General features: G+C 38.7%; 1 protein-coding gene across 1 annotated transcript in view; it reads right to left on the bottom strand.

Annotated features, from left to right (window-relative positions):
• Nucleotides 1-508: 508 nt before the first annotated feature.
• Nucleotides 509-11,418, bottom strand: part of npas1 (neuronal PAS domain protein 1) — a 45,919-nt gene continuing 35,009 nt past the window's right edge. The window contains exons 6-12 of the mRNA XM_084126176.1: nucleotides 10,843-11,017; nucleotides 9,168-9,280; nucleotides 7,685-7,881; nucleotides 6,898-7,004; nucleotides 6,180-6,327; nucleotides 4,760-4,872; nucleotides 509-4,668 (exon numbers count right to left, since the gene is read on the bottom strand). Coding sequence (XP_083982302.1) covers nucleotides 3,701-4,668; nucleotides 4,760-4,872; nucleotides 6,180-6,327; nucleotides 6,898-7,004; nucleotides 7,685-7,881; nucleotides 9,168-9,280; nucleotides 10,843-11,017 — 1,821 coding nt within the window. The 3' untranslated portion in view covers nucleotides 509-3,700. The remainder of the gene's footprint in view (nucleotides 4,669-4,759; nucleotides 4,873-6,179; nucleotides 6,328-6,897; nucleotides 7,005-7,684; nucleotides 7,882-9,167; nucleotides 9,281-10,842; nucleotides 11,018-11,418) is intronic.

The raw sequence follows: 11,418 nt of genomic DNA, 5'->3' as shown, positions 1-11,418 counted from the left end.
TTGTTCTCTAAAACTCTTAAAATCCTCCTCCTCTGTGCAAAAATAGTGATGTATGAGTTGTGAACAAATGATTCTTTTGAGTCATATCTTTTTTTAATTAATTGTTTGATCTGGTTCACAAAACTGGTCTACTGTATGGAACACTTTATGACCTTTGTGGTGCTTTTTTGAAGCTTGGATGTCTTAGTCCCCATTCATTGTAAAAAGAGTGACCAGAATATTGGAATTCATCCATATTTTCCAAACTATGAGCAACCAGTACAAATTTGTCAAAAATTATCCTTTTGTGTAATGAAAACTGAGGTTTGGAACATCAGTAAATAATAACATAATTTTTCTTTTTGTTTCAACTGTCATCATTTATTCACCCTCATGTCGTCCCAAAACCCTTTTAATTTCTTTATTCATGAACCACTGGCATTTGGTGACATTGACATCAAACTTGATGCATCTTGACGGGTCGAGTTCGAATATGCAGAGAACAAAATGACATGGCACAAAGAAATGCTCCATTATTGGAATAGAGTTTATTATTGTGGTTTGGATTATCATAATAATCATTTTTTACAGTGTATCATTTTCATTCAAAGCTCATGGCGCTGTATTTTCACAAACATCTGATCATAAAGAAGTTAAGAGTCACAGTGATGGCAAAGGTTAAAGAAACACCAACTCATGTGCTGATGTTTCACGACTGATTCTCGCTCTCAACTATTTACACATTCATACACAATCACAAATACAAATAAAAACCATCTCATATCATTTAATGCTACTGAAAACCATCATATCTGGAAATACTGCATGGGCAGAGAAACCCGCATCCACAAGAAATTGAAAAACCAAGAAAAATGTTCACATGGTGAAGCTTGTATCTGCCCTCTTGTAATTAGTTACGGCTTAAACCACGTCCTGTTATCTTCGGTGTGGTTTCATGAGTTACCAGAACTTAATATTGTTTTTGTGGTCCACTTACAACATCCATATTTTTCTTCATAAAACTATTTTAGTGACTGCACTCTGAAAGGAACTGAAATTTATGTAATCTGTCCATCCTTGTGAAAGGTACCTATATCTAAGAAAGCTAGCTCTGGATCTTTAGTCACATTTTTGTAGAATTAAACACAGGCATAATATGGGTTTATAAAGTACTACATTTGTTTAATTCCATTTTGTTTTTTTATTAGGATATTATAATAATTATGCCTGTAAAGTACATAGACCTTGTTGTTTGGCACCCTGACTCTGTTCCATAATCTAGTGAACTGCCTTGCCATTGATTCCAGTAATTTGATGTTTGCATGTTGCTAACAGTACTTTAATGGGTAAAGAATACATACAGAATATACTGTATGAACAAATATTGCTGCAATGTATTCTATGATCCACAATGAAATGAGATGCTATCTTAGAATCTGGTCAAAATAAGGTATCTCAGTTTTACTGTCTATGGAACAGCCTCACATCAGGAGCTCGTAAGATGCATTGCAATGCTAGGCACCTCACTAGATTTGGGAACAGAGCTCCTGTGCCTCAGCTTTACATAGAGGGGAAATTCCTACAATGTCCAGGTCACATTTAATCCCAAACTCAAAAGACAAAAAATGAAATTATATTTTGCATGTAGAAAATTAGCATATTACATTAGGTTTTATTACAAAGCCTATTTTAAGGAAATTGCAGTTCCTTGCAGTTTTGTCCTCTCCGTGCATTCTGTAACAAATACTTCCCTCGCAGGTCAAAACGACTTTTTTGTTTTTGTCCAGAAAGCTTTTTTTTTTTTTTTTTTTTTAGGTTTCATCAATAAATAATATATTTAAGCACATTCTTCGCATTCTTTCAACTTCAACCTAAAAAAAAAAACATGCATAAACTCAGATCAGCTCAAAATATCTCACATTGGGTCAATTTTGGTGTCTTTGCTGACCTCTTGTGGAAAAAAAAAATATATAACATGATATTTCATGACTCTTGCCACTAGATGGGCTTATAGCACTATATGGAGCAAATGAGCTATTCCGCTGGGTCCTAAAGTCAGTTTTTGAGTTTATCTCTTCAGAATGTTTTCAAATACACATGTAGACATTATTACATCATTTTTTGGAAAAGTTTTAGCATTTGTAGTATTTTGAGCATTTTTTAGGTTTTTCTATGTATAGTGGAGCATTCCTCGCATTCCATTCATTCCTAAGGGCTTCGAATTGACCTGCCAGGATTTGTTACTCTTTTTTTATTACAACCACAAACTCCTAGAATCAAGTAAAAAAAAAAGGTGTGCATTCGTGGTTCAAGTGTGACAAAGGTCCTAAGGTCTTGGATCCCTCCAATGAACACTCAATTTAAAAAAAAAAAAGATTAAATAAGTTTGGAGTCAAAATGACCCGAGGGAATGAAAACTGGGTCAAATTTTCAATGTGTAATGCAAATGGGTGTTTTAATAGAATTTTTTTGTAATTCCCATTATTCTCATTGGTGATTTTCATTAAATTATCATTACTGTAATACTAATTTGAACTGTATTACAGTAAAAAAAAAGTAGACTTTTTTGAACTACAGTAATGAGAATTTGGAGAGAATATGCTTAAATTCACATTAAAATAATGTCACAAAATCATAAATCAAGCAAAATATAATTTCTTACTTTGGATTTTTGAGTGAAATGTGACTTGGGATTAATAGAGTTCATGATATTCTTCCAATGAGCATTTTATTTTTTCATTACACCTTTATATAACAGGCAATGTTCTACACACTTCGGTTCCCAGAATCTTCCCCACATTTCTGCCACAAAAGCTGTAAACGTAATTCCTGTGGTTTTAGAACTAGAATGTCTGGCCATGGATGAAGTGCTACGTGTATGCAACAATATACTATAAGTGCTTGGACATGATACATGACAAATAGACACACTTATCCACACCCATCCCGCCCACAACCCCTCAAAAGCCCCCAAATTTATTATAGGAAGATTAGGCCATGATATTTTCTCATGACTTGTGGGAAAAGAAAAAAAAATCTTTTAGGGCCTTTGTACGTATGAAGTCTTTCAACTCGGTGTTGTCTATATATGGCTATGACCTTGAATTTATCATTTTTTAAGTGATTCTTTTTTTCAGATGTTTAAAGACAATTCTTTTTTTTTTACAAAAATGAAAATTCTACACTGTTGAAAAGTTCTAATCTTTATTTTCACTGCGATCCCTCTGTCAGTCAAGGACCTGTGGACTGTGCTTTCTTATGTATTGTTTCCTTAGGAATGTCTTATTTGGGAATTGCTGCCATGCTACTTTTGTCCATACTTGCATATTCCTGTGTGGTTTCTTAAATTCATTGGGACTTGGAAAAAAATATATAGGTGGGCCCATGTCCTGGGGGCCAAGAAGGTTAGTAGTACGCGCAACACGCTCCTCATCAAAGAGCCTCCTACCCAATGACGGTCCTGTATATTCCCAATGGTTCGGGCCTCAACGATGGCCCCTCTGTGTAAGTTGCATGATGTCCTTCATATGTTCAGTATGGCTTTGACTGCTTGTCCAGAGAGAGGAAGACACACTAACAAAGTAACAGGAAAGTTCGGAGAGGATTCTGGGAAGACTGTTTGGCAAACCTCAAGTTCTTCTGTAGTTCCTCTCTCAATGTTGTGCCATCCTTTACAATCACTTCCGCCTCTCCTTTAGATATTTGTTTCTGTCTTACTCCCTCAATCCTCATCTGTCCCTGCCGCCCCCCTCAGTCCGTTCATACAGAAGGGCAGGGTTGGAGGAAAGGTGGGTTCGGCTGGAGAAAAGCCGCTAAAAGGAGGCAGAGACGCGATCCTTTGCAGGTGGGGAAAGAAAGCGGGAGTTTTGACCACATGGTCCGAGTGGTGCCCGTCAGCGTGAGCTGTAGGCATCTCAGGTGGGGCGTAGCGGATGGTGCTGGGAGCGTAGAGACTCTGAGGCCCCTGTGGGCCAAGCGCCAGGGGGTGAAAGAGCACACGTCCCGCAGCCCCACTCGCAGTCAGTCTCTGCAGGAGCTCGAAGTCTGGAGCACGCCCTCCGTGGATGGACCGTTCATCTCTTGGCAGGGACGAGGCTAAGATGGGTGGAGACAGAGTTGGGGACGGGGGGTTGAACAGACCCTTGGATGGAGCTTCTGTTGGGGTGGGGTTTGGAGGTTGGGAAGGTGGACTGCTGCCATTGGTTCCTACACTGCTGTGCTGAGGTTGGCTCCAGCGCCTCCCAGAGCCTGCACCTAGAGTTGTGCCTATCACTTCTTGTTCAGTCTTAATATTCGACCCAGAACTGGTCACCACGCTCTTAAGGTGCTGGATCACAGCGCGGCCGTTGTGGATCTTACCTGCTCCGTTGGCCCCATTGCCTTGTTTCAGTGCCCCCTCTTCGCTCTTCACCCGTTTGCTGGTGGGGTTGTGGTCCCACTCGCTCACTCTCTCATCGTCCTCTTCCACCTCGCTGTCGCTGGCTTGGTCCGAGGAGGTACATGGGCTGTCTTCTCTCTGACGAAACACTTCAATCCGCCTCCTCGCCTCGGGAGGACCACTTTCAGGGTCAGACTGGTGCGATCTCTTCCTGGTGCTCTCTGATTGGCTGGCAGCAGTGTGCGAAAATGGTTCCTTCCCTTTGTGGTCTGTCTCGGACCTGCCTTTCAATGGCTGTGTCGCTGTGGAGCCTGGAGAGAAGATAAGTCTGCTGATTCGGGCTGTTGAGTAGCTTATTACTAGTGTATGGATAGATAATTGTGTGTGGGGCTAAGAGCATACCTTGTGCCTTTGGAGAGGTGTCACGTGGGGAAGAGCTTGCTTGAAGCCGCTCTGCCCTCAGGCTTTCTGGGAGTTGTGATAAGTCCAGAGGCATGTCTGCCAGCTCTGTTCGACTGAAAATACAGATAAAAGAGTGCAAGCAGTTTACCTTAGGGAGCTTTACACATTTGACAGTCTAAATACTAAACCCTGTGCCACAGGTTAACAGTGATTCTCCAATTATTTAGTATGGCTGAATCACACAACAGGAGGTTGCACTATATGAAGTACTGATACCATATATAGTGCCTGTTCCAAAATTTAGGTTAGCTGCCTACCTAGGCAGCGCTTTAAGGCATCATATAGACACTCCCAACACAAAGGCTTTTCCAACAGATAGGCAACAGCATTAAAGTAGGCATGACATGATCTTATTGGCAATGATTCACCCATGCATGCATACATTTCATTTTTTTTCTCCAACTTTAAAATGACTTGTTTGTCAAAAAGACAGAATCTCATTTATCAACCTGTTACACAGTGTGTTTATATGTTGTTGTTTTTCCTCATCTTGGTGTAGTTTATGTAAGGTCCAGCATTTGTCTTCCTTTTTTGAAATCATCATACAACACAATTGGTCAACTGTTGTTTTTAATTGTGCTCTATAAATATGGCAGTGATATTGAGAAGAATCCGAAAATGTTTTGCAACCAAATCAGTGAAAAAAATATCCAAGATGGCAGACAGATATATATAAAATAGTTGCATTTGACCAAAAATTTGTGTGTTATGTATTTTATACTAAAATCATTGTTGGCTTAGCAACATATGCTTATGGAAAAATCTATTGGGATAAATTGTAAACATAACCGAGTCTCGTGCTGTGCATGAGAACTTGGTTTTGTGCTAATAAATGACCTTTGCTCACTATGTAGAAAGATCCAAATCAGTCAAAGGTTTCATGACGGTTAGGAAGATTTTTGAACATAGCTATAATAGAGTTTCCTCCTCACAGAGAATAACAGCGTGGAATGAGAGGTACTCACTTGTGATAACGCTTTCAACACACACACACACACACACCAGAAAAACCCTTCTGAACATGAACATGACTCCAGCAGGGTGCTATAGAAGTTAATTAGCTATCGTAATTACAAAGCTAATTAACTAAAACACCATTCAGCCAGAAAATTTTGACATCCATTTGGTGTAATTATATATCACCAGTCCAATTATCACTGAAATTCAGCCAATTTTTTTCTTGTTTTTGTCTGACTTCTTTGAACGTGTGTGCACTTGTGTGATGAAGATTACTGCAGACAGATGGAGAGGAAGAGCGTTTACAAGTGCCACTGTGGAAACTCTCATCACATTAACATATTTTTTATACTGTAGCGCAACACTCAAAAACACAAACACATAAGGTCACTAGGAAGCTGACCTGAGCACATAGTTGACCCAGATGACGTTACGCTCATGGGGCGCTTTGTGGTTAATGGACACGGTGGCACAGGACTGAATCCACAGATACCCTCCTCGCTTCTGCAGCCACCGATAATACCTAGTCACAACCTGCCCTTTCCGCAGCACTAAGAGAAAAGGAAAATAATTAGTGAAGGAGTCAGATTAAATATTAGGTTTGAATATCTGAAAACCACAATACATTTCTTAAACCTGGAAGTAGAGAAGAGTTACACAATTTGTTTATTTGGCTAGGGGGCGATGTTGTCAAAATGTAATTATTGTAAATAGCAGCTTCTGGCTCTTAAACTGCCCAAACATATACAACTGTTCTTTAAATGTTGACCTGTTCAAACTAACATTATTTTCTTTTTCCATTCATTTTATGCTGTCACCATTACAAAAGATCTTCATATTTCCTTATCTGTCCTACAGTACATTATAGGTAAAGGATAACAGTTTTCTTGGTCATTATGACAAGATAAAACCCAAAAGCGTGATCAAGTTCATGACATGAAATGCATACTTACAAATTATAATAAAATAAATATAAAAGAAAATGATGAAAATAAAAGAAATTTGAGAGAGCTGTGTAATAAGCTATTTTAGTTTATCAAGATCAAACCCAGGATTGAAAATATAAATATTTGCTTGATTGGGAGGTGAAAAAAAGCTAGCACAAATCCTGACAGGCTTACAGTCTTCATGGCTCTGCCTGATGGTGTCCAGGTCTTCCGCATGGATAAAGTTGTAGCAGGTTTGGCCAACCACCTCAGCTGGGCTCAGGTCCATATACTCTGAAATCCTACAAAACCCACACAAGGACACATATAAAGGCCAATTCACATTGCACCGACAGACACCGACAATACCTCAATACAGTACGTCACTTCTCAGACAATCCACGACACGACAAGTGACGATTCAACATGTCCAATCAGCGAAAACAAGCTCGGACAGACACCAACAGTGGCTGTCAATGTGAACTAGGCCAGTGACTCTCTACAACACTTACTTCCATTTATTATGGCAGATTTATTAAATGTTTACTTGGTTGTACCTTATTTTACAGCATGTGTACTTACTCCAAAGTACTGGGTAATATAAGGGTAACTACATGGGTTCAGGTTAGGTTCAGGGTTAGTACCTAGTTATTACCCAGTTATTGCAATTACTATAATAAGTACATAGCATGTACATGCGGAACAGGACTGTAAAATATAGTGCTATCGTTTACTTTATTAAATGTCAGTTTGCTTCACAGACACTGAAAAAGTTGAATTTTGAGTGCACATAAATTTTCATTTCCAAACATACTTTCGGCCGTGTAGTGCAATTCTATTCCACAGGCTTGGGACACAGTGTTAATGCAATCAAATATGGTACACATTATTATTTACAATAATTAAGGGCAAACACTCTGGCAAAGGTAACTACTAGCTAGAGATGATGTAATTGAGACTGAAAGGCATGCTGGGAGGTTACCTGTTCTCGCAGTAGCTGATCTGCAGGTCCATGTTGACGCGGAAGACAAACATGTTACTTTCCATGCGCACCTCATTGAGCGTGGAGGGCGGAAGCGTGTGCGCCAGAGCAACCAATCCCATTGGCCGATGCAAGGGGCGGGGGGAGCCTGGCACCAGGGCTGGCCGACACCGAATCCGACCTGTCACATGAATCACCTGAATTCACCGGAATTAAATGAGCAGTTCAGTTTATAAAATCATTCAAACACAATCAAATAAATATTATTAAATGCTAATATTCTAGTCAAAACAGTGTTGAAGCCCCTATGGGCTTCAGTTTTAATCTCTCCTCACATTCAGTTTCGCTTTAAATTCGTTTAGGCTTGGTGTTTATAATATTTGTCGTTTATAATGAATGTTTTTATACTTAATATTTTATATTTAACGATATACAGAACAAGAATAAAAAAATATATATTCATGGGGTAAGGGGAACTTAAATTTTATAATGTTTTTATTTTATTTACCAGTAATTTACATGGATGTAATAATAAAATGTGACTTAAACACCATTGTGACTTATCTGTACTTTTTTTCTTTTAACAATGCAATTTTGACCCGGTGCAACTTTATTTATGGAAAATATGGTACAAAAGTAAAGAGACTAAGTCATAGGCTGTGTCCGAAATTACCCCCTATAAACTTAAATAGGGCACTATTTGAAGGGACAGCCATTTCTTGTGGTGTTCGGAACCATAGTGGACGTTATCGAGTGCACTCATTTAATCCAACAATGCACCGCAATAACGAGTGTACAACCGATGTACACTCAACGGCTAGAAAATACCCATAATGCACTGTGAGAGTCGTGCAGCGAATGAATTCCCGCATCTGACCAAAAGATGGCGCCGCAGCTGAATCATCCATGCATCCAATTCCTTTTTTATTGATTATTAAATTGTTTAATTAAGTTTTATACATAGTTAATTACCATGACAGAGTTCAAGATACTGGAGCTGCCAGTTTGCTAAGTTTCAAATGATTAGTAAACAGCAAGCTCAAACTATGCAAAAGCGGTAGCCCTTCCGGCATTCAGTGTCCGAATTCACTCACTCGTTTTCATTCACTCCATCAAGTAGTCTACATTAGTGGAGAAATGTAGGGAATAATGAATGAGGTGAATTAGGGGTGATTTCAGACAGCCATAGTTTTATGCAACAGCAGCTCTGGGCATGTGACCAAAAGCGCAAATCTTATTGGGTGTCCAGTTTTTCCAGTTTCAAAGTGCGATGGAAAAGATATTAGAACGCCACTTTGTAAAAAAATCCTCTCGCTTTGATGGGATGCGAATGTTCACACCGTTCTGAACAGATGCATTAACAGTCATTTATTCAAATTAAGATTACACAAAACATTAGTCTTGGTGTGAACAGAAAATCCTTACTTTTGTTGTACATTTTACAATCCTCACACATGTAACAAGTTCCACATGAAGGACTCACTTTATAGCCTGAGGATTTAACATGGAGGCCACGCTTGGTGAGGGTGGATTTCATCCGGATGAAGAAGCCCCGTTCTGAAAACTCTCTGACTGGAGAACAGGGGCTGGATGGAGCTACAGAGGAAGACACACAACACAAAGATGAACCTTTGAACAATATTTCACAGTCCACAGATCTGATATGACAACAAGAATGAACAGCTGGACCGCCTGCACACTCCCATGGCAAATCCAAACTAGTTTATGTTTTGGTGATTTTTTTTTCTTCATTTTTACGATCTTATTTGTACGTTTTTGTACGATCTGCTTATGTTCCAGTGAGGATTAAAGTGTTAGTTCACCCAAAAATGAAAATTGTCATCATGTGCTCACCCTCATGTCATTCCAAACCTGTAAGACTTTCATTCACAACTAGACTACACAAGATACATTTTGACGCTTCAAAAAGTTCATAGATCGTAAAACTAATCCATATGAACTGAGTGGTTTAGTCCAAATTTTCTGAAGAGATTCAATCACTTTATAAGATGAACAGGTTTAATTTAGTCTTTTTTTCACATATAAACATTGATCAGCAAACATAAAGAGAAGCTCAACCGAGCATGCTTGACGCACGAGAACAAACCTCATTGGTTCTTGCTGAAGCTCAAACATGCTGCGTAACACGAGAATGAACCTCATTGGTTCTCGTACGTCAAGCAAACATGCTTCCGTTTACTACAACTGATGTGTGAGTTGGTGAATATTTATGTGAATAAAAGCCTAAATTAAATCTGTTCATCATATAAAGCAATCGATCCTCTTCAGAAAGAGACTAAACCACTCGATTCATTACAATCTCTTTATGAACTTTTTGAAGTGTCAAAGTGGATGTTGCGTAGCTGTCAATGGAGGGACAGAAATCTCTCAATTTCATTAAAAAGATCTTCATTTGTGTTCTGAAGATGAACGAAAGTCTAACAGGTTTGGAACGACATGAGGATGAGTAATTAATTACATAATTTTTGGGTGAACTAGGCTAACCCTTTAATGTTAGGGATGGACCTTCATGATTAGTTTTTTTCTTCTTCGTCTACTTAAAAAAATATATATATTTAGTTTTCAAATTACTCAATTCGTACAAATTTATATGAATTTGCCAAAACATAAATAGTTATGTTTTTTTAATGAGTTCGGGTTGGTGAAGCTCAGAACAACCAATGTTGAGAAATATGCAGGAAAGAACTATAATTAATTTTTTTCCTGAGGTCCACTTATAATGTTTGTCAAGGTTTTTAGCACCCAAAGCAGTGATATTTTTGTTTTTCACAGTCCTTTTCCACCCTCTCGCTGACCCTTAGAATTAAACAAGTGTTTTTTGCTGCACTGCTTTAAGCCTTCTATGCAAATACCCTCTTGACAATGAGAAACAGCACTTTGCTGCAGAACAGCTGGTCTTCTACCCAGGATCAGCACAAGATCTGATGGGTTTTGGTGTGCCAACACTGAATAGTGTATGTGGGTGATCATGTGTTAAAATGTATGTATGTTATTAACGACAAAAAGTTACTGCTGCACCTTTTCATTATATGTTTTGAGTTCTAAAAGTTACAATATACTTTTAGAGTCTCCATAAGTACCAAACTATTGAGGAAAAATGTAAGTTAAATAAAGCTAGACCTCTAAAGGAGCGTTACCTGGTTCTGGAGTGCCAGCCAGTGAGGATGCGGAGGCGGAGCTTGAAGCACTCTCATGGGACGTTTGACAGCCTGCCTCGGCTCGGAGGTGTGGCCTAATGCCAAGACGCTCTGCCATCTCGACATGATCCGCAGGGTGGATGTAATCGAACACGCTACTGCCAGTCAACTCCACCTGAGCAGGCAGATACACACATACATACACATGCACACACGCAGATCAATACAGAGTAACATTAATTTAAGAAACATGACATAGATCACAACATATTGGCTAACAACCAATGAGAGACCTTGAAAAAGTAAATAAACAAGATCGTCTATAGCTATTCCTACATATGTAATGCGCAAGTATACACAAGCACACACATATTTCTAAACCCTTACACTGGGGAAGAAAACATCAGAGAGAGATAAAAGCAATGCTACACATAAAACATTAATTATAGTGTACCATGACCTCGAATTAATAGTTTACCTGCTGCATTTTACAAAACGTATAAGAAACTCAAAACAGGCTGGCTTCATAAAACTTAAATCACCAACCATGAATAGACTTAAAAATGTTATAAAAAT

This window comes from Abramis brama (assembly GCF_963993115.1).
Source record: "Abramis brama genome assembly, chromosome: 10".
In the NCBI taxonomy this organism is placed as follows: Eukaryota; Metazoa; Chordata; class Actinopteri; order Cypriniformes; family Leuciscidae; genus Abramis; species Abramis brama.
Note: the sequence above shows the minus strand (reverse complement) of the source record. Positions and strands in the feature narration are given on the sequence as shown.